Source organism: Schistocerca serialis, chromosome 1 (genome assembly GCF_023864345.2).
Source record: "Schistocerca serialis cubense isolate TAMUIC-IGC-003099 chromosome 1, iqSchSeri2.2, whole genome shotgun sequence".
Classification (NCBI taxonomy): Eukaryota; Metazoa; Arthropoda; class Insecta; order Orthoptera; family Acrididae; genus Schistocerca; species Schistocerca serialis.
In genome coordinates, this window is record NC_064638.1 from 88,094,287 (window position 1) to 88,120,856 (window position 26,570).

Sequence of the window (26,570 nt, forward strand, 5' to 3'; positions counted from 1 at the left end):
AACTTCGGGCCATCAAGGGGGCTACCGGTGTGTGGCGCTCCTCCTTGCGGGTCTCTCGCAAGGAGTCTGTTGTCCTCTGCCGGCTGCGCATTGGGCACACTCGGCTTACGCACGGCCACTTATTGCGCCGTGAGGACGCGCCTCTCTGTCGCTGCGGCTCCGTTTTATCCGTGGCTCATGTTTTATTGGCGTGTCCGTTTTTAGCTGCGCTCAGGCAGTCGTTCGCACTGCCTGACTCGCTCCCTGCTCTTTTAACAGATGACTCGGCTATGGCTGACTTCGTTTTACGTTTTATTCGGGCAGGGGGTTTTTATTCTTTAATCTGAGTGTTTCTGTTTTTATCTTATTGTTTTGTGTTGATTCTGGCCTTTCGCCTCCGGTTTTAAACTGCATTTTTAATGTGTTTCAAGTGGTTGGCTTTTCCTTTTTTATTTCTCTGGTCGGCCAACCACCGTCACACTCTGTGTGCTTTTAGTTCGTTTTGTCTGGTCTCTGTCTCCGTTTCTCTTGTTCAGTGTCGTCTGTGCTCTATTCTGTTACTCGTTTTTTATTCTCTGTGGGTGTTTTTTTTAGTCCTTGAACAAAGGGACCGATGACCGTAGCAGTCTGGTCCCTTTAATCCCCCAAACCAACCAACCAACCAACCTTTCACATGGCCCTAAGGACTCAGTTAACCCTGTGGCTCTCCGCTGCCAATTCCTCTCAATTCTTCACATGTACTGAGGCCATGAAGTGGTTTACACTGACGGCTCGATGGCTGATGATTATGTTGGTTTTGTGTATGTCCATGGAGGACATATTGAACAGCGTTCCTTGCCCGATGGCTGCAGTGTTTTCACTGCCGAGCTGGTGGCTACATCCCATGCTCTTGAGCACATCCATTCATGCCCTGGTGAGTCGTTTCTTCTGTGTACTGACTCTTTGAGCAGCCTACAAGCTATCAAACAGTGCTATCCTCGTCATCCTTTGGTAGGGACCATCCAGGAGTCCATCTATGCCTAGAACGGTTTAGTCGTTCAGTGGTGTTTGTCTGGACCCCAGGTCATGTCTGCATCCCAGGCAACAAACTTGCCGACTGGCTGGCCAAATAGGCTACATGGAAACCTCTTAAGGAGATCTGTTTCTCTGCAACTGATCTGCATTCAGTACTATGCCACAAGGATTTGCAGCTTTGGGAGATGGAATGGCATAACCTCAGTATGCACAACAAACTGCCGGCGATTAAGGAGACTACGACCTCCACGCGGGGCTTTTTCAGGGACTCTGTGGTTCTCTGTCGGTTCCGCATTCGCCATGCTTTGGAGACACAGGGCTACCTCCTGCGCTGTGATGACCCGCCTCAGTGTTGGTGCGGCACCCGGCTGACAGTGGCCCTAATATCTACGTGAGCTGTCTTTCTTTGGCTGCCCTGAGGCGGACTCTTCAGTTACTGGACTCGTTGCCATTAATTTTGGCAGAGAACGCCTCACCGGCTAATTTAGTTTTACGTTTTATACATGACAGTGGGTTGTATCATTCTATGTAAGTTTTAGCGCATGTCCTCTCCTATTGTGTTCTCCACTCTAATGCTTTTAGGCTGGATGTTTTAATTGTGTCACAGAGTGGCTGGCTTTTCCTTTTCTTCTCATGGTCGGGCAGCCACAGACATCTGCTCTCTTGTTTTTATCCCTTCTATCTGTTTCTTGCTTTTCTCTGTGGTTTTCTTTTCCTGTTTTGTCCATTGTAGTGCCGGTTGTCCTTCTGTCGTTCTTCTGGTTCTTCCTTTCTCCTGTTATTGTGCTGTATGTCTCCTTTCTTTTCCTCTTTCCTTGTGTAATTGTTTTACTGGGAACAAGGGACCGATGACCTCGCAGTTTGGTGCCTTCAGACATGCTGCACTGTTATTATCAATGCAATGCCAACACGAGAACAGTTATTCACAACACATGACGACCGCAAAAAACTTTAAGGACCAAAGAGAGCTAACGAACACAGAAGCATCTGAAGTGCGACACCACGTGATACTGTTTATCCCCGGTGTGGCAACGGAGGCACCTTACCAACCAAGCTGCTGGCAGCATGGTAAGGGAAACCGGCTCACCATTGGTGTTATCTGGGAATGGCGTCATGTCCCCGCCAGTGAGCCAAACGTCTAAAGTCACAATTAATTTTAAATGCACTATAGTCACCGCCATTTTTTAAGTGGCAACCCTGCCCCTCTCTGTACCTACTGCTCCCAACCCTTGACAATCCACCACTTTCTGATCTGGCACACATTTTTTAATCCTTTACGTTTGCATCTATTTTTGCCATCTACTTTGTCTGATGTTTTAGTGGCTGGCACATGTTCTTTCGATTGTGTCTCATTTTTATTCGCCGCAGCGGCATGGCAAAGCAAATTTGATGCCACTCACAGGGACTTCCACCAACTCAATGATGTTTTGGAAAATTTTTCCTAGGGATGCCCTTGTCCTTAGCTGCTCCTCTTGTAAAGTTGCTTGATTGGGTTTTTGCCTTTTTTCGCCCCAGGTTTTTATGCAGCACTTGTTTTTTCATACATTCTAATACAGACCTTATAACCTTAGCAATTTGCACCCTACAGCACCTTTTGCATTCTAAAGCACCTACCAGCTAACAAAATCATCATGCACTTTTGCAAGTGATAGCTGTGTGAGATCGGATGGCAACTGACATAATCATCTGTAATATTTACCAACCTCCTGGCAAGGAAATACTTCATCCCAACATGATCCACATGATGCAGGAACTTCTCCTACCATTTGTGTTTTGCTTGGAGATTTCAGTACATGCAGTCCCCTCTAGGGAGTATCAAGCAATCTGAAAGGTGTCTCCTGATAGAGTACTACTTTCTGATTTCAAGTTGTGCAGGAAGATAGTGACCACTCTCTAAAGGTTGTGTAGTGACCATGCCATCATTCATCTGACCGGTCCTCCTAGCTGGGCACCTCAGTTGGGGAATTGGCAGACTATCTCCAGAGTAGAGCTGGGGCAATTATTCACACTCCAGAAACATAACTGCCCCCTCCCCCTTTCTCCCTCTCCATGGCCCCCCAACACCAGCAGCTGGTCACACAGTGGTCTAAAAAAATAATTAGTGGCAATCTGGGGCTGTGATGTGCTTTTCAAATACACACATCAAAAAAGTTTTGCATCACTGTGATTCCGAGAGTTCCGGAACCTGTACAGAAAATTGGAATAGAGATCAACATAAACATCATTTCCGCCCTTTTTATTGCTCGTGAAAACCACACATTGCATGTTGTACCACCATACAAGACCTTCAGAGGTGGTGGTCCAGATTGCTGTGCACACCAGTACCTCTAATACCCAGTAGCACGTCCTCTTCCATTGATGTGTGCCTGTATTCATCGTGGCATACTATCCACAGGTTCATTAAGGCATTGTTGGTCCATATTGTCCTGCTACTCAACGGTGATTCGGCGTAGATCCCTCAGAGTGGTTGGTGGGTCACGTCGTCCATAAACAGCCCTTTTCAATCTATCCCAGGCATGTTTGATAGGGTTCATGTGTGGAGAACGTGCTGGCCACTCCAGTCAGTGATGTTGCTATGCTGAAGGAAGTCATTCACTAGATGTGCACAAAGAGGGCATGAATTGTCGTCCCTGAAAGCAAATGCCTTTCCAATATGCTGCCGATATGATTGCACTATCAGTCGGAGGATGGCATTCACGTATCCTACAGCCATTATGGCACCTTACATGACAGCCAGCTGCATACGTCAGCCCCACATAATGTCACCCCAAAACAGCAGGGAACCTCCACCGTGCTGTGTTTGCTGGACAGTGTGCCCAAGGCGTTCAGCCTGACGGGGTTGCCTTCAAACATGTCTCCGACGATTGTCTGGTTGAAAGCATATGTGACACTTATCGGTGAAGAGAACGTGATGCCAATCCTGAACGGTCCATTCAGCATGTTGGTGGGCCCATCTCTACCATGTTGTTTGGTGTCATGGTTGCAAAGATGGGCCTTGCCATGAATGTCGGGAGTGAAGTTGTGCATCATGCAGCCGATTGCACACAGTTTGAGTTGTAACACGACATCCTGTGGCTGCAAGAAAAGCATTATTCAACATAGTTGCGTTGCTGTCTGGGTTCCTACAAGCCGTAGTCTGTAGGTAGTGGTCATCCACTGCAGTAGTAGCCCTTGGGAGGCCTGAGAGAGGCATGCCATCAACAGTCCCTGTTTCTCCTCCATGTCCGAACAACATCGCTTTGGTTCACTCCAAGACACCTGGACACTTTTCTTGTTGAGAGCCCTTCCTGGCACAAAGTAACAATATGGACATATGACCGAAACGCGGTATTGACCTTCTAGGCATGGTTGAACTACAGACAATACAAGTCGTGTACCACCTCCTTGGTGGAATGACTGGATCTGATCAGCTGTCAAACCCCTTCTGTCTAATGGGCACTGCTCATGCATGGTTGTTTACATCTTTTATCGGGTTTAGTGACGTCTCTGAACAGTCAGGTGGACTGTTTCTGTGTTACATTATCCGCAATCAATGTCTATTTTCAGGAGTTTTGGGAACTGGGGTGATGCAAAACTTTTTTGTTGTGTGTATATAAGTAAGGTCCCTTAATGTCAAACCTCATAACCTTTAAGCAGCTGCTCTTTTTTAATTGAACAGAGGAAAAAAGAATGCTGGGAGCATTTCCTCCTTAGATGCGTGGCAAGCCATGTATAGGCCAATACCAGCCATTGGTCCATTCTGGTCTGTTACAAACCTATCTGTCCTTGGTTAACGCTTCACTACTCAGTTTAGAATTTCAAGCACGCAAACAATGGGTGTAAGATGCTTGCCAATTTTTTTCTGCAAACTGCTGTGCACCATAAAATGGCCCTCTTAATGAATGGGAATTGCTTAGAGCCCTCAACTTGTCTTGAGATGTGGCCCTCGGCCGTGACACAGGGCAGTGAAATGATTCAACATCTGAACATGGATCATGAATGCTATCAGCCCAAGGTTTGCAGTTGAATCTGGCTTAGGACTGAATTCCCCTCACAATGGCAGGACAGTTCCATCATCCCAGTCCGTAAGCCAGGCAAAATTGCAACTTCGTTGATAGCTATAGACCAGTCAGTCTCTTGAATGTGCTATTAAAATTGCTATAGAGAGTGGTGGCTCATCGATTGTGCTGGATACTTGAGAATCACAAGGCCTTTTGTCCACCTATAGTGTGGCTTGCCGGAGGATCATCATGTGCTCTCTGTACCTTCATGATTGTAGCCTCCCGACAGTGCGGGAATCACACTGCCTGATGCGTGAGTTGTAACCTCCACGTGTATGCCAAGAAGTATGGGCATGTCTAATCCAGGGCACAGGGACAATGAGCAAAGGCTGCTAAGCCAGATAGCCTTTGCAGTGGTGAGGTGCATAATGAGAGCATCAGGTCAAGTGAGATCATCAGTGCAGATGCCCAGCAATGAAATGGATCAAACTCGCCAATATTGGTGGTCATGCCAACACGGCCATCTCAGGTGAAAGAAGACAAGATTTTTATGCCGATACTTACTACCTCCACAGCATTTCTAGCTTTGGCCATTCCATGGAATGTGAATCCTGCAAGCAGAAATGAACAGTTTGCTGTTCTTAGTGTGCTCCAGAACTGACAGAGAACCCTTTACAACAGCGAAGCCACTTTTTTTTGCACTGAAAATATTGAGAATAGGTTCAGAATAAGTGCTGCAGTAGAGAAAACAAGAAATGGATCTCTATTGTTAAGATAGTTTGAATGCTAACCAATCACACACACTTTAGGTCTGTATCAAGCTCAAACTCTCTCCTTGTAACAAACTCGTCAGGATTCAAGATCATATATTCTTTCGGGACATAACACTACTCACAAATGAAGAACTGGCCACTAACCTAGAGCAGTGTGGAGTTCATTCTGTTCATCTCATTCAGAGTGTACCTAAGACTAATGGGTTGTACACTAGAGCTTTTATCTTAATTTTCAGGGGAAACGTTTTGCCTGTGAAGGTTAGTCAGGTTTCGTGGGTGTAATGTTAAACAATATTTTCTTCCTCCTGGGTGCCAAAGGTTTGGGGACACATGTCCACCCATTGTACCATTGAGGCAACTTGGGGGACATGCAGAAGGATAACATATGAGGACAGACTCTGCAAACTACCTGTTACATGTGTCAGTTGTCCAGAAGACCACCCCTTCATTTGCCAACAAGTCCAGTTTTCAAGAGAGAAAAAATCCAGGAATGTAAAACACTCTCATGCCCTAGCCACAAGTCAGTGCCTGCCTGCCGATGCTTTATCCTCCTCCAGCATCACCAGAGAAGAGGACCCCTGCCAAGATGTCCTGTCCCAGGATGAAACAGACCAGCAGTCTACCACCAATCATGCTATAGAAAACAACAGTTCTCGTATGCTCCTTCAGAGGAATTGTCGTAGCTACGATTGTCACCTATCCGATCTCCATCAGTTAATGACTACTTTGTAAACTGCATGACACTTGAGTAGACATGGTTCTCAGAAACCAATTTCTCTATTGTTAAAAATTACAAATCCTACTAAAAAAGTTGGATTAACACAGCGAGTGTGTGTCTGCAGGAGTCTGCAAGCTTACACACTCTAACACTTTCAGTGTGCAGGTGCCACTAAATGCTGCATTAGAAGCAACCATTGCTGAATGTTTCAAAGTATGCTACAGTGAAGCATTTTCTTGACCCACAAACACCTGGCGGAGCAAAACTGCTTACCTTCCATGCACAAGATCTTAACTCACATAAAGTTCCATTTAGTGAATGGGAGTTCTACCGCGCTTTAGCAGATTATTGAGACAGCGCCAGGACCTGATAAAAACCCACAGTCAAATGCTTTAACACCTTAGCAATGACAGCATAAAACAAATTTTCTGGTTTTTCTGCCATATTTGGCAAGAACGGGTATTACCTTTCAGATGGTGGAAGGGTATTATTATTCCTATCCTGAAACTGGGGAAAGGCCTTCAAATATCAGTTAATTATTGACCAATCTCGAATGAATGGGCTGCATAAACAAATTTGAAGAATGGACAACCAACAACTGTGTTGTACCTGGAAGTCAGAGGATATTTATCTCAATTTCAAATTGAGTTTCAGGCACTGTGGTCCACCACAGAACATTTGATCCATCTAGAATCTGCAGTGTGCAATGCTTCCGCACAATGACAATATCTGATTGCTGTGTTGTTTGATCTGTGGAAGAGGTATGGTACCACCAATTGCCATCACATCCTACAGATATTTGTACTGGACAAGTGGGGCTTCTGGGTTGCTTACCACAATTTCCTATCCCTCCAATTGTTCCAGGTCTAGATAGGTTCAGCCATCAGCAACCAATATGTACATCAAATTCGAGCCCCTCAGGTATACGTTCTGAGTGTAACCCTCTTTGCCATTGCAGTCAATGCTATTGTGACTGCAGTGGGACCGTAACTGTATGTGGAAGACCTCTGCCTGTATTACAGCTCCACATCTTTGTTCACTGTAGATTGCCAGTCATGCATAAACATGTTTTGATAGATCAAGATTGTAAATAGGTACTAATAACTCAAATTATAGCAAATCGGCATAGAAGATTAGTGCAATGCTAGAAATGTTCCTGTTACAAAATTGAATATATTTGTAACAAACTGTACCACAAGGAATGAGTTTTCTAAAATGAAACATAGACGTAGGCATAAAGAATGTGTGGTGCCTATTTCATGTCATTTCATGTCTTTGTGTCGTGAGTCATGAGGTAATCCCATACTAGTTCTATTAACTAGTTTTTCCAAATCTTTCTCTTTTGCTGGATCTTTGAGACCCAGGTCTTCAAAATATAGCATTGTTTTTTATTTTTCTTTGCTATGTAAATACTACCATTTTGCAATAAGAAGTTATTTTTGATCTCTTATTTTGCTGTGGTTCAGTGTTACTAGGTGCTATTTCTTGGAAAACAGATTGAAGGTGCATAGCTTCATTTAAGAGATTTTTCATCTTGTTTGCCTTGAATAGGTTTATTACATTTTGACTCTGCAGTACAAATCCCGAAAAACAACCATTCCTTATTCCAATAGATACGTATTTTATTAAAGTGTGCATGGTTTCATTGACATAGTGTACTTGATAGCAATCTGGAACTGTAATCTCTTTGAAATATGTGAACTGAGTTATTGCATTGCTGATTTTTTGCAATGCTGCCAGTTTGGAACATGGTACAAAGTGAGTAAAGAAGTTGCAGCCAGTGTGTTACCAGACTTCATGGAACTCTCTATGGTAATTACGAAAAACTAGTTTCACACTAAAAGAGTGTGTGTGTGTGTGTGTGTGTGTGTGTGTGTGTGTGTGTGTGTGTGTGTGTGTGTGTGTAGAGAGAGAGAGAGATCGCACGCGCATTACTGTCATAAACCTGTCCACCAAATTGTATTAGTCATTGAGAAGATGGGTATGTGTTTTTGGATTATTATAGCAGTTTCTCACTGTTCAGAACAGCAAACAGAACATTACTTTTCAGTGTGTTCAAGATCTGTTAGCAACTCTGTATAAAGAAATCAACTCTCTAGAGGTGAAGAATGACAGTAAAAAGCATCCTAATCCTCTACGAGTGTCTCATTGTCAGTAAATTATTATTAAAAATATTATAATACAGTAAGACTTCTGAATAACATACATGTACAGGGAAAATTGTACTGCAGTATACTGTATAAGTAAATTAGTGAAAATTCATCTTCATTGAAGTACAGTACTTCATTAAAATATCCCCATACACTAGTATAATACAGTATTAAAAATTTTTTTCACACGTTCTAGATGGTTGGTTCGAAATAATCATGTATTTTTCTCTGAACAAGAGTGTCACTTATAATTGTCAACTTGGTACATGTTTTAACTGCTAAAGTTAAACTGAGTCCCTCTTCATCACTTTTCTAAAAGGTAGTATTTAAATTTTCTTACCTCTTCAGCTGCCTGCTTACTTGAAACTGGAGTAAAGTGTGGTTCAATTCAATCCTGTTGTCTATTGTCAACATTGTCACCTCACCCTTCTTGATGAAGCTCTTGTTTTGAGTTCACTTATACTAGTTGATGTAACTTCTGTGAACACTGGATAATCAATATTGGGATATCCTTCGGAGCCACCAGATCCCTCTACTATAGTCTCAAGTTTTTGCTGATGTGTGTTCCTCCCCCCCCCCCCCCCCCCCCCCCCCCCCCCCCACACACACACACACACACACACACTGTCATCAGTTGCTGAAGCATGGTCATTAAAGATGAACCCTGCCTTCTTGAAACAGTTGCCGATGTAACGTATGTTACTTGTTTTAAGACTGAAGAAATCCATAGAATTGCATGCAGTACCATGACAGATTTCCAGAGTTCATACCTTGATTCAAAATTGTCTGTCTGAGAGACAAAATGTCTCAACACTTTCCACTTGTAAAACACTTCGAAATTTTGAATAATTTCCTCATTCAGTAATTGACAATGGGCAGTTAAATTTTGCAGCAGAAAGAAATTCTTGCATTTTTTTAGTGCAGCACTGCAGTGGTAAGCGGCATTATCCATAAACAAAATTACTTTTTCTTATGTCTTTCATTTCTTCTGTCAAATGCCATCAACCATTCACTGATTATTGCTCTCGTCATCCAAAATCATTTATTAGCATACCACTTCATTTTCAGTTTACTCAAGACAATACCCTTAAAACATCTAAGCTTTGCAACCTTACCAATAATTAAAGGCTTTTAAAATTTGCCCATCATATTAGCACACAGTGGAACAGTGACTTGTTCTTTCGAAATGTTGTCTCCTTTCAAACTAAATGATTTAATGGAAAGAATTCTGAAGAAAAGACTAGCCTTGTCAAAGTTGAAAATGTTTTTCTTTGTAGCTCCCATAAATTCCTGTTATCCATTTTCACCAATCTGACACAATGCTTTCATCCACTGAACTGGATTCATCATACACGGGTAGAAAAGATATGTTGTGTCTACTCCTAAATTTGTCAAACCAGCATACAGATGTTTAAAATCACAAAGTCCTAAATCCTTGCCAATTGCAGATGCTGTCTCACAAATCAGAGGCCACTAACTGGAGCCTGGCAGAACCATTCAAAAGTCAAATTATCAACTTCTAAACCTGGTGTGTTGGGAAAAAGCTTGTCTACTGATATCATTTTCAGCCCACAATTTCGGAATGCCCTTTTTGTTTCTTAAAATTTCACTGATCTGTTTCTACAGCAGCACGAGCTGTAGCCATATCTCTAACACTAAGCTTTCCTTTCTATAGACTTGATGATGATGATGAGCTTTTCAATGAAAGTTTTTGTGACATCTTAACACTACAGTACATAAGCTATCTTCCTTGACAATAGAAACAGTGTGTACTTTAACTTACAAACATTCAAAAGTATAATAATGATTGTTGCCATTTACTTTACACAACCATCTATTCTTTCATGCTGTCCATTATTTGGAAGTTTTAACTGTTGTTGGGGGATACAGTTCAACAGCCACGTCTATTATGGAGTTTCTGCTGTTAGGGACCTGACAAACCCTAAGGTTCTAAGCAGTCAAGCAAAGGTGATCTTCCCCTTCTCCACCTTGACATTCTTCCTCAGCGATGTCACCATGCTATACCCTCACCCAGATAATCTCCGTTTCACTGGGATGCACCATCAACAACCACTGCGCTGGCCAGCCGAAGGCAAATACCAACACCTCTGTCGAACTAATGGACCAGGATCGCCCCCCCCCTCCCCCCCCCCCCCCCCCCCGCCCCCCGAAGCTGGTCATTGCGATTGTTCTGAAACTTGGCAGCCACCTCTGTGACTGCCCCCTTATTTGACCCATCTCTTGTCATCGGACATGGTTATTCTGCAATGAATTTGCGACATAGGAACCAATAGGTTTTAATTACAGCTCCTCTTGCGATCATACTGTCCTGTTGTTTCCTGCCTCCAGGAAACAGAATTACACCCTTACGATCACTTTCACCCCCAACACTTAAATTCAGTCTGTTTTGAACTTCCCCCAGAGGTAGAGACTCCGGATCATTGGGGAGTCATGATGATCATTAGAGATGACATCTATAGTCACAGCATTTCTTTGCATACCCAGCTTCAAGTTGTTACTGTTTGTCTTTCCCTTCCTGGTTTCACCTTGTCTCTTTGCAACATCTACTCACCCTCATCTTCTGCTGTCACCAGGGCAGACATTTTGCAAGTTATTGCTCAGCTTCCTCCTCCCTTTTTGCTGCTCGGCGATTTTGATGCCTGCCATTGCCTTTGGGGCTCTCCATGCCTCTGTCAGAGAGGCTCTCTCCTAGTAGATATCTTCAACGAGCTCAATCTAATCTGTTTGAACCTGGGTACACCCACATTTATTTTCGATTCCCCGGACTTCTTTTCCAACTTGGACGTTTCGATATGTACTGCTCAGCTTGCTCATCGTCTTGAGTACTCTGTTCTCTCCAACACACACTCAAGTGACCATTTCCCATGTGTCATTCATTTGTTAATGCCTATCCTATCTGTGAGGCAAACCAACTGGCAGCTATTCAGGCTGACTGGCAGCTGTGCTCCTTACTGGCCACTTTCAATACATGCCATTTCTTCTGCATTGGTGACCAGATAGAATACCTTACAAGCACTATTCTTACAGCCCCAGAATGTTGCATACCTCTCATATCTTTCTCGCACCAACATACCCCTGTCCACTGGTGGACTGAAGCATGCCGCGGCGCAAACTGCACCTGGAGACAAGCTATCTGCATTTTTAAACACCATCCCACAGTGGTGATCAGCTATCCATATAAACAGCTACATGTGCAATATTACCAAATTTTCAGCGATAACAAAAAAGCTAGTTCGCTTTCTTTTCAAAGCTCTTTTAACAGCTTTACTCCCTCTTCTGCTGTTTGGGATAATCTCTGGTGGCTTTCAGGAACCACAGTTCATTCCCCCACTTCCTGATCTGACCACGGCGAACAATGTCATTGTAGATCATGTTGATATCTCCAACACCTTGGGCCGATATTTTGCAGACATTTTGAGTTTCACCCACTACCATCCAGCCTTCCTCCCTTCGAATCAGTTGGCAGAGGCAAGGACAGTATCTGTTTCATCCCATAATCGTGAATGTTACAATACTGCTTTTACTGAGGAAGCTTAAACATTCATTCTCTTTGTCCCAGTCATCCGCTCCAGGACCAGATGGCATTAACATTCTGATGTTGCAACACCTATCTCTGGAGGGTTTAAGTTTTCTTCTCCATACATATAACTGCATTTGGGTGTATGGCACATCACTGGTGTGAGGCTATTGTCATTCCCATACGTATGACTGGTAATGTCAAACACCTTCCTTCCATCTGGCGCCCAATTTCCCTCACCAGTAATGTCTTCAAGGTGATGGAACATATGATTAATGGTCAGCTAGTGTGGTTGCTCAAGTCTCAGAATCTCCCCACTAACGCCCAGTGTGGATTCTGTAGGCATTACTCTGCAGTTGATTATCTTATCATTGTGTCAACTCATATTATGAACAGTTTTTTGCAGAATTACCAAGCTGTGGTCATATTTTTTGATTTGGAGAAGGCATATGACACTTTCTGGAGGACAGGTATCCTCCATGTTATGCAAGAGTAGGGCTTCCGGGGCACCTGTCCCTTTTTTTCTGGGAATTTTTAGAAGATTGTGTTTTTAAGGTATGTGTGGACTTGGTTCTGTTGGACACTTTTATTCAAGAGAACGGGATGCCTCAGAGTTCCGTGCTCAGCGTCATATTATTTGCCATAACCATTAACGCTATTGTCTCTCACCAGGTATCTCAGCCTCTCTTTTCATTGATGACATTTATGTCTTCTGCAGCTCTTAATGAACCCCTCTACTTGAGCAGAGTCTTCAGGAATGTCTTGATCATCTCTATTCATGGAGCATTGACAATGGCTTCCGGGTTTCTGCTGATAGTACTGTCTGTGTTAATTTCTGGCAGTGCCAGGAATTTCTTCCCCATCCCTTTATCTCGGTCCTTTCCCTCTTCTGTTGGTCTTCCCACATGTCTTACTGCTCGCAACCCTTGACAGTCCGCCACTTCCTGATCATGTGTCCATTTCTTAACTGTTTACATTCAAATCTGTGTTTGCCCTCAACATTGTTAGATGTTTTAGCTGAAGACACGCATTCTGTTTATTGTGTCTTAGTTTTTATTCACTGCAGCAGCATGGCGAAGCAAATTTGATACCCCCCATTGGGACATCCACCATCTCAATGATGATTTGAGAAATTTTCGCTATGGACCTCCTTGTCCTTACCTGCTTCTGTTTTAAAGTCGATTGATTGCATTTTTGCTTTTTCACCTCAGGTTATCACGTAGTACTTGTTTTTTCTTACATTATGACGTGGGCACTTATGACCTTAGCAGTTTTGCACTGTAAAGCACCAACCAACAGAACTATCATTAGTTTTTTTAATGTCCTCTAATAATCTTATACAAATGTTGATATAAAGAGACCATGACAATCATTTATAATAATATTCACTTTTATTGATAAGTTAATTCATGACAAGCAAGGAAAAGTTCCCTCATAATCATCATATTTTTCTGGTTTTCACTTAGTGCATTTGGTACCTACATGCTAGATTTTTTTTAACATTGTTCATAAAATATGAATGTAACATTGTTACATTCCTCTGTGTAACTGTGAGCTTGGTACTTGAAATAGCAGATCACAGACGTGAAATGGTGAATAGTGGTCCAACCCCCCAGGGGGTCCACAACTCTTTCGTGGATACGTGCGTGGCGAGCACGGGGCCCCGAGCCATTGCAGCCTTCTTTCTCTCCCGGGCTGCATTTCCTTTCCTTTCCCTTCCCCTCCTTTCCCCTCCATACTCCTTTCCCCTCGCCCTCTCCTCTCTCTCTATTGGTGTCCTTGCTTATGTTGGCCCCCGCTATCCTCCTGGTTCTGTTGGTTTCTACACTCCGGCTTTTTTTGCGTAATCATCTCCTCCTTTTGGCGTTCCTTGGTCCCCCTCTGGGGTTTGACCTCCATTCCAAAATTTCTCTTCCGTAGTGTGAGCCATTTGGGGAAGAGCACCTTACCTAGTGTCTCCGACGTGTGCCCTCATAGTACATTCCACCTTTTCTTTTACGTCGTTGTCTGATGCTAGGGTGCATAGCCAGCACGGTAGCCAGCCCGTGTGGTGGGGTCGCTATGTACCCTTTTGGTTGAGCCCCCTGAACACACAGGGATCACACTTCTGATACCTGAGCTGTGACCTCCTCATGCATGCCTTGGAGTGGTTGCTCGTCATCCTGGAGCATCGGAACTCCCGGCAATGGCCGCCGTGCCAGACGGCCCTTGCTGTGGCTGGGTGGCGCCCGTGAGGAGAGCCCCTGATCGGAGTGGGTGGTATCAGGGCGGACGCTATGCAGATGAAACGCATACGGGTCCAAAACTCTGGCCGCTCTTCTGCGGCCGTCTCTCTGCGTGGTACTGATTCCTCAAGTGCTGCTTCTCTTGCCCCTTCGGCCTTCCCTTCCGTGGCTACCCCCTGGGAGGAGGGTCAGGCGCGTCGTCTAGGGGCAAAACCTTTCCCCCGTTATCTAGTTTGCACCAGGACTGATGGAGATACTTTCACCAGTGTCAAACCATTATTCTTTGTGGAACACATTGAAGACAAGTTCGGCGAAGTGGACTCCCTGAGCAAGATGCGGTCGGGTTCGTTACTGATAAAAACTGCTTCGGCTGCCCAATCTGCGGCCCTTCGTGCCTGTACCCATCTTGGCACAATTCCCGTGTCCATTACCCCTCACCAGTCTCTAAATATGGTACAAGGTGTGATTTTTCACAGAGACCTCATCCTTCAAACTGATGAGGAACTTCGGGACAATCTCGGACGGCGGGGTGTTCACTTTGTTCGGCGTGTTCAGAAGGGTCCTAAAGATAATCGTATTGATACTGGTGCCTTTATCCTGGCCTTTGAAGGGGATACCCTTCCTGAGAAAGTTAAGATTATGGTCTATCGCTGTGATGTGAAGCCGTACATCCCACCTCCTATGCGGTGTTTTAAGTGCTTGCGTTTTGGCCACATGTCTTCTCGCTGTACCCAGGACCCTCTCTGTGGTGACTGTGGACGTCCACTCCATGAGGGGAGTCCCTGTGTTCCCCCTCCTGTTTGTGTAAATTGTCGTGGTAGTCATTCTCCTCGTTCAGCAGATTGCCCCGTCTATAAGAAAGAAAAAAAGATACAGGAGTATAAGTCTCTTGATCGTTTAAGCTACACAGAGGCCCGTAAGAAATACGCACGATTGCACCCTGTGTCCATGACATCTAGTTACGCCTTGGTTACATCTTCATCCCTTCCTCCCCCTTCCTTACCCCCATCCCGGACCCCTCTCCTTCCCCCCTCCCCTGCGGCTCCCACCCCTTCTCCTCTGGGCGCTGCTCCCCCTCCCCAGCCGGAGAAGTGTCCCACTCCTTCGGCGTCTGCCGGTCAAGGGCGCCTCTCCCGGGATGCCCCTTCCCGGCACCTTCCAGGTCAAAGGTCTGCTGCAGCGCGGCGACCGCGAGAGCCGCGGTCTATCGGCCCCCCGGTCGCCCGGTCTCTTTCTGTTCCTGATCTTGCTGCAGCTGGCTCCATTATGCCACACAGCCCTCCTCGATCTCAGCCTGAAAAGAAGAAGAAACATAAGTCCCGGGACAAAGAGCCTCTGGTGTCACCAGAGGTCCCTTCCCCGGCTTCACAACCGGATTCTGACCTGTCGTTTATGGATGTCGCCCCCTCCTTGTCGGTGACGGGTGGGGACCCGGCGGTATGACTGGATTTAGCGTGTTCAGCCCTCATTTAAACCATCGTTCTGTGGTTCTCCAGTGGAATTGTAATGGCTACTATCGTCACCTTCCGGAATTAAAATCTCTTCTTTCGTCCTACTCAGCAGCTTGTGTGGTTCTCCAGGAATCTCATTTTACTGATGCTCACTCACCGACCCTCCGTGGGTTCCGTGTTTTCTGTCGAAATCGGGTCGGACCCTTGCGGGCTTCTGGTGGCGTTTGTACGTTGGTCCGTACAGACATTGCTAGCACGTGGATTCCTCTCCACACTACATTGGAAGCGGTTGCTGTTAGGGTCCACTTAGACCCTGCAGTCACAGTTTGCAATCTTTATCTCCCTCCTGACAGGACACTTACACCTGCTGCCTTAACCACCCTTCTTCAGCAACTTCCTCCTCCCTTCCTCCTCCTTGGGGATTTTAATGCTCATCATCCTTTGTGGGGCAGTGCCTTTCCATCTAGACGAGGTCTTCTTATAGACCAATTTATTGCAGACCACGACCTATGCCTTCTTAATGATGGCTCCCCTACTCATTTCAGTGCTGGTCACGGTACCTTTTCTGCCATTGATCTTTCTCTTTCTTCTCCCTCTCTCCTCCCTTCATTACACTGGTCGCCACACGACGACCTTTGTGATAGTGACCATTTCCCGTTGATTATCACGCTCCCTTCCCGCTCCCCGATGGACAGGTTACCTCGTTGGTCTTTCCACCGCGCCGATTGGCCTCTATATACTGCACAGGTCGAGTTTTCTCCCTCTTTGTTGGGTTGTATTGATGACGTCCTACGTGACGTGTCTGCCGCGATTGTTCGCGCTGCTAACCTTGCTGTCCCGCGCTCATCTGGACAATTTCGTCGTCGGCAAGTCCCGTGGTGGAGTACGGCCATTGCCATTGCCATCCGTGATCGCCGTCGAGCTTTGCAACACTTTAAGAGGCACCCATCTGTAGCCAGCCTTTCTACCTTTAAGCGCCTTCGCGCTAAAGCCCGTTATTTAATTAAACAGAGCAAACGGATATGTTGGGAACGATTCGTTTCTTCCCTTGGTTCCACTGTCCCTCTGTCACGGGTATGGGCTACACTTCGCTCTCTCCAAGGTTGCCATCGGCAGTCCACCCTCCCAGGCCTTCACCTCCCAGATGGCATTTGTACGGACCCATTAGTTCTCGCAGAACATCTTGCGACCCATTTTGCAGTGGCATCAGCGTCGGCCTCCTATCCAGCTGCTTTCCTTCATCAAAAACAGCAGGCTGAAGCTGTCACCTTATGTTTCACCACTTGTGAGTCAGAATCTTACAACGAACCTTTCACTGAATGGGAATTTCTTTCTGCTCTATCTTCTTCTCATGATACGGCCCCTGGCCCAGATTCCATTCATAACCAGCTGCTTCAACATCTCAGTGCTCCACAACGGCACCATCTTCTTCGGGTGTTTAACCGTATCTGGCTCCAGGGTGACTTCCCTTCTCAGTGGAGGGATAGCATTGTGGTTCCTGTCCTTAAGCCTGGTCAGAACCCCCTATCTGTTGACAGCTATCGGCCAATTAGTTTGACCAATGTTGGTTGTAAGTTACTTGAACGGCTGGTAGCCCGTCGGCTCACTTGGGTCCTCGAATCTCGGGATCTATTGTCTCCTTACCAGTGTGGCTTTCGAGAGGGACGATCTCCAATCGATCATTTGCTTCGCTTGGAATCCGCAGTTCGGCAGGCTTTTTCCCAGCGCCGCCATTTGGTTGCAGTGTTTTTTGACCTTCGCAAGGCCTATGACACGGCCTGGCGCCATCACATCTTACTAACCCTTCATCAGTGGGGTCTTCGGGGGCCACTCCCGATTTTTATCCGCCAGTTCCTGATCCATCGGTCATTCAGAGTTCGAGTTGGTACTGCTTTTAGTTCTCCACGGACCCAGGAGACGGGCATCCCACAGGGTTCTGTCTTGAGTGTCCTTCTTTTCCTCATTGCTATCGATGGACTTGTGGCCTCTGTCGGTCCCTTGGTCGCCCCTGCCCTGTATGTGGATGATTTCTGCATTTGGGTTAGTTCCTCCTCGATGCCATCTGCAGAACGGCAGCTCCAGGTGGCTATACGGCGTGCCTCTGCATGGACCCTCTCACACGGGTTTCAATTCTCTCCTTTAAAATCGCGGGTGGTCCACTTCTGTCGCCGTACTACGGTCCACCCTGATCCAGAGCTCTATCTCGCTGCACAAAGATTGCCTGTGGTTCCACAGTTTCGTTTCCTAGGTCTTCTTTTCGACAACAAGCTCACTTGGCTGCCCCATATCAGACTCCTGAAGGTAGGATGTTTCCGAAAACTCAATGTCCTTCGCTTCCTTGCCCACTCCTCTTGGGGTGCGGACCGTTCCCTCCTCCTCCGTCTTTATCGTGCTCTAGTTCTGTCACGTTTGGACTATGGTTGTCAAGTTTATGGTTCAGCTGCTCCTTCCACGCTGCACGTGCTGGATCCAGTCCACCATCGTGGTATCCGTTTGGCCACCGGTGCATTCCCTACGAGCCCTGTTGATAGTCTCTTGGTTGAAGCTGGGATCCCCCCCCTTTCTGTTCGGCGGTCCCAGCTTCTGGTGTCTTATGCCCTTACTATCCGTTCTTCTCCCGCTCATCCTTCCTATTCTATCCTATTCCCAGACCATGGACGTCGCCCGCCTGACTCCCGCCCTCGGGCGGGTTTACCGGTTGGGCTGCGCCTTGCGTCTCTTACCCGTGATTTTCGGCTTCCTTCTTTGTCCTGTCTTCCTCGCTCCCTCCCCTCCACCCCTCCTTGGTTAGTTCCTCGGCCTCGAATTCGGATGGATCTCCGCCGCGGTCCGAAAGATTCCATCCCCCCGGTGGTGTTCCGTTCCTTTTTCCGCCAAATTTTATGGGAGTTTCGGGATGCTGTTGTTTTTTACACTGATGGCTCTAAATCTGCTGATCATGTTGGGTATGCCTTCACGTCCTTTGTTGGAACGGAAAATCATCTACTGCCCCCCTCATGTGGGGTGTTTACTGCGGAATTGATGGCAATTTCCCGGGCCCTTACCTTTATTAAACAATCCCAACACCACCGCGTTTTGTTATGTACGGACTCGTTGAGTGGCCTTCTTGCTATTGACCGGTGTTTTTCGCGCCATCCCTTGGTCTCTGCCATCCATGACCATCTCGCTGATCTTCACCGTGCTGATTGTTCCATTGATTTCCTATGGGTCCCGGGCCATGTGGGTATCCCGGGTAATGAGCTCGCTGATCGTTTGGCTGGGGGAGCAGTTACTTATCCCCCGTTTTCTGTAACCCCTCCTGCAGCGGATTTACGGCTTCACATCAAATCCCACTTTGCACAGTCATGGGCCAATTCTTGGGAGGCTACTCCACTGTCTAATAAACTTCGTGCCATTAAGGTGAATCCAGGCCCATGGCGTTCTTCCTTTAGCCTCTCCCGCAAGGACTCGACCACACTGTGTCGTCTCCGCATTGGCCATACCAGGCTGACCCATGGTTTCCTTTTGCGTGATGAGCCACCCCCGCTATGTGGTTGTGGAGCCTTCCAGTCAGTGGCCCACATTTTGGTTGAATGCCCCCTTCTTTTGGCGCTGCGTGCTAAGTACAGACTCCCCCACACTTTACCTTTGATGTTGGCTGACGATTCCCGGATGGTCTCTCTGGTTCTAGGTTTCCTCCGGGAGAGTGGTTTTTATTCTCAGTTTTAAAGTTTTTAATCTCCCTCTGGTGTTGGGGCAGGGCGGTGAGTGTTTGGGTGTCTCCCACTGTAGGCAGTGTTCAGAGATTCCCGATTCACCTCCCTGACCGGAATCCTCTTTTCTTTCCCTTTTACTCTGTTTTTACTCCTTCTTTTTAAGGCTTGGTTAGTTTTTCCATTCCATCCGTACTTTCTGCATTATAGCAGTTGTACCTTTTAAGTCACAGGTGGTCTTGCCTATGCTGCTTCAGCATAGTGTTGGGTCCGTTCTCTTGCCAACTTCCCTCATTTGTTTTTACTAATGACAACGTGACTGCCCTTTTACGTTTCCCCTTTTTCCGTTTTATTTTTCTGACTATACTGAGATGTCCTGTTAGCAGAATGGAGTCTATTTGAAACAAGGGACTGATGACCTTGCTGTTTGGTCCCTTTAACTTCAAACAACCAACCAACCAATAGTGGTCCAAAAATGCTGCTGTGTTGACAGACATAAATTCCACATTAAAAATATATGCAGCAACCTTTAATGTTGCATTTTATAGCTTGATTTTTCTCTTAACCTTGCAGTAAAATAAAAATATCACCATATTTGAGTGGATGTGCATTCTTAAAGAAATGTATTTCATTAGAATTTATTCACAAAAAATTGCATTTCATAAAATTTGTTTGTGATACTGTGCAAAGTAAATGTGTGTTTGTTCCCCACTAGTTGAAACTGCCAAGTAATGAGTTATCAAACAATGGAAAATCCATGGTGGAATGTAACAATATTAGAGAAGAAAAGTCGCTAATCACCATATAACGGAGATACGTGGTTTCAGTTGTCTGAGACTGCAGACGTGTGTGCAAGTTGCGTTTGCGCGCGCGCGTGTGTGTGTGTGTGTGTGTGTGTGTGTGTGTGTGTGTGTCTATTGCTGACAAAGGCCTCAATGGCCAAAAGCTATATTTGTGTGGATCTTTTTGTTGTGCCTATCGCAACTCGGCATCTCCGCTATATGGTCAGTAGCAACTTTCCTCTCTAATAAAGTAGTGAGTTGTGTTATTCTTCTTTACTGTAGAGTTGCCTCTTTGTGCACAACTGGGTATTCAGTGTGCAGAGCGATGGTTTTTTATTGTGCTGGCAGCCAATTTTTTACATTAGACCATAATAAATGTCCTCCCTCTCTTTTTCCAGAAAGCTCTTTCATCATTTTTTGGAAGCAAGAGCAATTTTGCAACTAAAGCAGACTTTGAAACAAAGGTACAGTACTGCATTAATAAGAATTATATAAATTATGCTGAATGCCTGTTTCAATCCTTCTAAAGCTGTCTTTAATGCCACAAATATATTTTAGCCATTTCGTCTACACAAACTCGATTCTGGCCCAACTACACAAGTTAGTGTGACACGTGATGAAGCACTTATGTTGTATAAGCATATGCATGTTATCCGTCGAATGGAATCGGCTGCAGGAAATTTATACAAGGAAAAAATTGTACGCGGATTTTGTCACTTGTATTCTGGTCAGGTATGGTTAATAAAGAAAATTTATCTTGTATTTGTGTACTAGGAGACGAATATTTGACTTGTGGTGCCTTACCATGAATCCTTACACCTTTGTAGGAGGCAGTTGCAGTGGGAATGAAAGCTGCTCTCAGGCCACAGGACAGTGTAATCACTGCCTACAGAGCTCATGGTTGGACTTACCTGATGGGAATTCCACCATCAGTCGTTCTGTCAGAGCTTACGGGGAGGAAATCGGGCTGTGCAAGAGGAAAAGGAGGATCTATGCACATGTATGCCGATAACTTCTATGGTGGAAATGGAATTGTTGGAGCTCAAGTTAGTAAACTTTTTTGAATTTTCTATTATTTTATGTTTACCATGCCGCTAACAATTTAGTTTCATTAGTTCACCTCCAAATTTGCAACTTTCTAACACGCTGATGCTTTGAACAAAGTAACAAAACACAATTTGTTCATCAAATTCATATGCATTTATCAATTAGTAAGTGGTTTTGCTATGATTTACGTTCATTCTGAAGAAAAACAATTTATTTTTAGCATTAGAAAACAGAGACTAATTGACACATCAGATTGATGCCTTATTCATATCTTTTTCCCCAGTCTCTTAAAATTTTTAAAGGAACAATTTGGAATTTGAATGTGTATACTTTCCCCTGTTTAGAATAACTCATTCATCATGTAGGGATTCGTGCATCACTGATAGATTGTGAGTAACTGCTATTCTAATGGGCCATTGTCTCAAGCCAGCTGCTTTTCCTTAGAAGTAAACCATCTTGTATTATCTGTTGTAGCAAAGTTCTTGTAGGCTGCAAATATTTTAGGATTAAAGAAAGCTTTTAGCTTTTGATGGGCACACACAAATGAAGGAAAACTTACTAGCTTTGTTATCCTTGGATGAGCTAGAGTATGCACATGCATGTGCCTGTGACCGTATGTGGTGTTTCATGATGTATATTTGGTATCGTGAAACAACCAAAGCTATCTGTTGGTGGCAACAAGGCACTCACTGTCCCATCACGCAGCAGTTCACTGCCGATGGTTATCATGCTATAAACTTTCCCACGTTGGCTACATCATAGAAGGCAGACAAAACCAAGCAAGTTTCAGACAATTACTGCCCCCTCAGTTCCTGATTTGCGCCCAAACAAATGGATGGCCATTTCTCTCTACCAATCCATTGTTATTTGTGGAAAATATTGAAAACATATTTGGGAAGCTGTCTTCTTTCAGCAGATTATGGAGTGGTTCCATTTTAATCAAGATGACAGATCTTACACATTCCTTAACAACACACTCTTATTCACAACACAGTGATGTACCATTTCCCATCACACTCCATAAAAACATCAACATGCGACATTGATTAATTTTTCTCTGGGAGTTAATGCTGCTGACAGACTGACTATGCGAACACTTAGAGAGGTGAGGGGTCCACTTCACACATTGTGATCTGTCACCAGTGGGTATGGAACTACGTCAATGGACATGGATTCGGAATCCAACAGCATGGGGGGATCTAGTTCCTGTGGGGTCAACATAGAAGCCTTCTCCTCAGATTATATCTTCTTCTCTTCCACAACTTTTGGTGGTCAAGATTCTTGTGAGGAGTTATCTGCTGCTGTTTCTCAGATGAATCAGATCATCTCTACTAGTGAAGAAATTGTCAAAGTACACACAATGATTCTTGGGTTTTTCAATGCAGTCCAGCATGTTTAGGACTACTCTTGATCCCAATAGTAGGTCATCCCTTGCAGTATCTTCTGGATCCTTTCCAAAGTATAAATCAAATTTGAAACAGTAGCCACTTGCTCCACAAAGAGACCACAACTTATAGCCAAACCTAATAAGCTTGCCTCAGATAAACTGTTTCAGCCCACTTCGTCCGTAGTATTTGACTGTCATTTCGTCAATTGACAAATTTCCTCAAATATTCCAAATTTTTGAAAAGATTCATTTATCATTTTCAAGAGAGGTCTAATTTGGAATCTGCGATCGTGTTTGTTTTCATTGGCTAAGTCATTATCTTGAAAATGAAGCAATGTTTTCAACTTCTGATATTTATTCCTTGACATAGCTGTCTTTATAATTGGTATGCCAACACCTTCATCTTCAGACCAGTATAGGTTTTCAGCAGGGAGCTTATGGTAACCAGCAAAAAGAAGAAATCTAACAAAGACCTTCAAATCTTCAACTGTGAGGATAAAATCCTGCATATTCTTCATATTTACTGCATATCTCACAGTTTCTTTCACTATGAACTCGTATATGTTTTCATTCATAAGTTCTTCAAACATCTCCTTCGGAGTCAAGGAAGAAAGTTGTTCCTTCAATTCCTCTCTCTTTGTGCTGATGTCATGCTCACTAGTTTGAGACAGCCTTGTATAAACTGGAGGTGTCATTTTCCAATTGCTTTTCTCATCAGTAAGATGTCTCTTCTTCGATTTACTTCTGGAAACTTGGGATGTACCTGACAGTGAAGTTTTACATACAGTTTCTTCATTATTATCTAATGGAACATAATGTAATTCAATAGCCCCTGGCACATCTGAGACTTCCACGGTTCCAGTAACATCGTCTGGACCTTCTTCTTCGTCGGTCGTACAGTCTACTTCAGGAGGACATACGATGATATCAATATGGTCCTGATCATCTGACACCGCATTATAGAATGCGTCACTGTTTATTATTTCTTCGTTAGTGAGGTATCTATCTCATCTGAAGGCCATTATAATCTATATAAAATGAAATGAAATAAAATGTAATAAAATAAAGTGAAATGAAAGAATAATACATTAGCACAAATTACAGAAAAGGGATGTGTAAATACCTCTGTCCATCTGGAACTGAATTATTTACGAATGGGTAACATATTCATAAATATACTTTCATAATACGCTGTAAATTTCAAAGTAACTTCATATCCTGTAATATATATAACAGGGGTCGTTACTTACCTCAGCAACAAAATCTGGTAAAATTATCATGTTCTAAATAGAAAATACATCAGCAGTAGCAGAGTTTCATATTCGAACGTGCAGCAATACAAATAACTGAAATGATAACACCAAATCCCAGTGTCCTATTTCGAGTACACCAAATTTTATAAAATGGAAAACAATGAATATAACTCCAATTGAGCTAACAATGCAAGTAGTTTAAAATACACATTGTTGACTATAATTAATCACAAAAAGATCTTTGCCACATATTTCAAATATTACTAAATTGTCGATAAAGTAAATACCTGTAATAATGAAAAGTGTGCCTTAGAATTCAGTAATCAGTTAATGGCAGGATTATTGCTTTTAATTTCCTGTAAGCATACATTTGTTATAAAAAGCATCAACAAATGACGTATAACAGTAATAGTTGCAAATTAATAATTTATTGTGTATTTATAAATAAACATGTGCTCTGTCTTCAAAATAGGACACTGGTACTTAATGGGGTCAATTTTCTTCAAAGAAGAGGCTTTGTGTTAATTTCAATTGTCCATGTCACCTTTTTCAGCTGCACATTCTTAAAATGAGGGACATTGTTCTCAATTTTAAAAGTTCATTCAGTCTTCCAGGCGTCTCATTTGATGAGTGTCGGACACAGTTACCCCATCTGAAGAGTATAAATGCCAAAGGACTAAAGGCATGCAGTCCTGCCTTGACTACAGATGCAGGGTTTACAACTCAGTTAGATCATCTTATCATAAAAAATCATTGCTGTACATGAGGGGATTTGGTTGGCAACAGGAGTATACAGAATCAGTCAAACTCACAGCCTCTGGTGAGCCACTACTCTTCATACAGTGGCAGAGCTTCATGGTGTAATATGTGTGCAGCCTACTCTAGGCCCCAGTCAGTAGCATTCCATACTGTTGCTCCCCATTCAGTGGAGCAGCGAATATTGACAGCATGACGTAGTGGCTCTTACTGCGAATCAGAGTCCTGTGCTTCATAGTGGTTCATGTCGCTGACTGCCCTGGTGTGTAAGGAGACAAGAATTATTTTAGATTTATCAACTTACAAAAATAATTATACCCTAGGCTGTTTTTAAATCAATGTATTCCAGAATTTTAGCCAAGCATTGCAACTGTGTTGTAGTTTACATTCATGGGTCTGAGCAGGAAGATTCTATTGGCTGTGCTTTATTTCCAGAATATGCTCTCAAGATTTGATTACCTGATACATTCACATTGTATGGTGCTGAATTATATGCAATCTTGAGGATGCTGAAGCAGATGCAAAGTAATCATACTACCTAATTCCTTATCTGCACGAACTTGCAAGTGCCCTTGAGCCTACGCATCATGTGTGTCAAACGGAGAGGTATATGTAGATAATTCACGGCTCACTTTTCCTGTTAGAGACCCAAGGCAAGGAGGTGTCATTCCAGTGCATACCATGGCACATAGGAAGTCAGGGTAATGAAGCAGCTATGGATGCCTGATTGGAAAGTACATTTTCCAAATGTGCTGACCCTACACATACAGTCACCTCAACATGAAGATACAGTTACCTTGCTGTTGAGGCACAGAATCATGTGCGTGTGCAAGGAATAATGGTTAGGATTGAGGAGCAACATACTGTGATCATTGAAACAAAGAACACAGTCATTGCTTTCCTCCTTCCATCCACTGCAGCGTGAGGAAAGTACTCTTTAATGCGCCTCTGTGTAGGGCACTGTACTGTGAAACGTGGATTCCTCCTCTGATGGGAGGATCCATCAGTATTAACGCTTATGCTGTACAGATATCTGTATGAATTTTAGCTCGATGTATTTTATACCAAGATATAAGGGTTGCAACCCATTTTCAAGTTGACCTGCCACCTTCAAATACATGATGAATCAAATTTAGTTTGTGTTTTAATAAATTGTGTTTTGTCCAACCTTTTACATAGCTTCTCAGGTAAACGATTTTAATTTGTCTTTAGGGTGATAGCTTCATCTTCTACATTTCCACTGATGAAACAGGCACAGTTCCCGATAATACAATTTGGCTTTTGTGTAGTTATAGTCTGGGCATAGAGACATTTGTCTGTAATTATTTTAGTAAGGGTGCTGATCATCTTGCTGTTGAGCATCCTGTACATGTTGCTGCTGCCACCACCACCACCACCACCACCACCACGGTTCACACAGACATCATCAGGGAATGGATTTCCCTGCATAACACATTGGGAGCCTTAGAAGTGCAAGTGCAAAAGATCCCAGTGATCACCATTTGTAACATTTATTTACCTCCAGGCAGGGCACTTACATTGAGATGACCACCTTCATCCATGAGTTATATTCCCTTTCGTCCTTGGGGATCCCCCTCAGGGGAAAGCACCATGTCGTCTGGTAGGGGTCTTCTGATTGACCAGCTTCTTTCCTGTCTTCATCTCTCTGTCGTCAAGGACAATACTCGTATCCACTTCAGTGCTGCCCTTGGCATCCTTTTTACCATCAACCATATGATCCCTTCACTAAATCTCATTGCTTTGCTAAAGTAGTCACTACATTATGATCTTCGTGATAGTGACAATTCGTGGTGATCCTGACACT

The 26,570-nt window shown here is 44.1% G+C and overlaps 1 protein-coding gene across 2 annotated transcripts in view; it reads left to right on the forward strand.

The window, feature by feature from the left end:
- LOC126462281 (pyruvate dehydrogenase E1 component subunit alpha, mitochondrial-like) overlaps positions 1 to 26,570 on the forward strand; it is a 107,305-nt gene that overhangs the window by 15,603 nt on the left and 65,132 nt on the right. Inside the window, exons 2-5 of one of the 2 annotated variants that reach the window (XM_050096060.1) lie at positions 8,205 to 8,276; positions 20,701 to 20,766; positions 20,861 to 21,034; positions 21,130 to 21,348. In XM_050096060.1, the coding sequence (XP_049952017.1) occupies positions 8,205 to 8,276; positions 20,701 to 20,766; positions 20,861 to 21,034; positions 21,130 to 21,348 (531 nt within the window). The remainder of the gene's footprint in view (positions 1 to 8,204; positions 8,277 to 20,700; positions 20,767 to 20,860; positions 21,035 to 21,129; positions 21,349 to 26,570) is intronic. The other variant, XM_050096061.1, reaches the window with a different exon arrangement.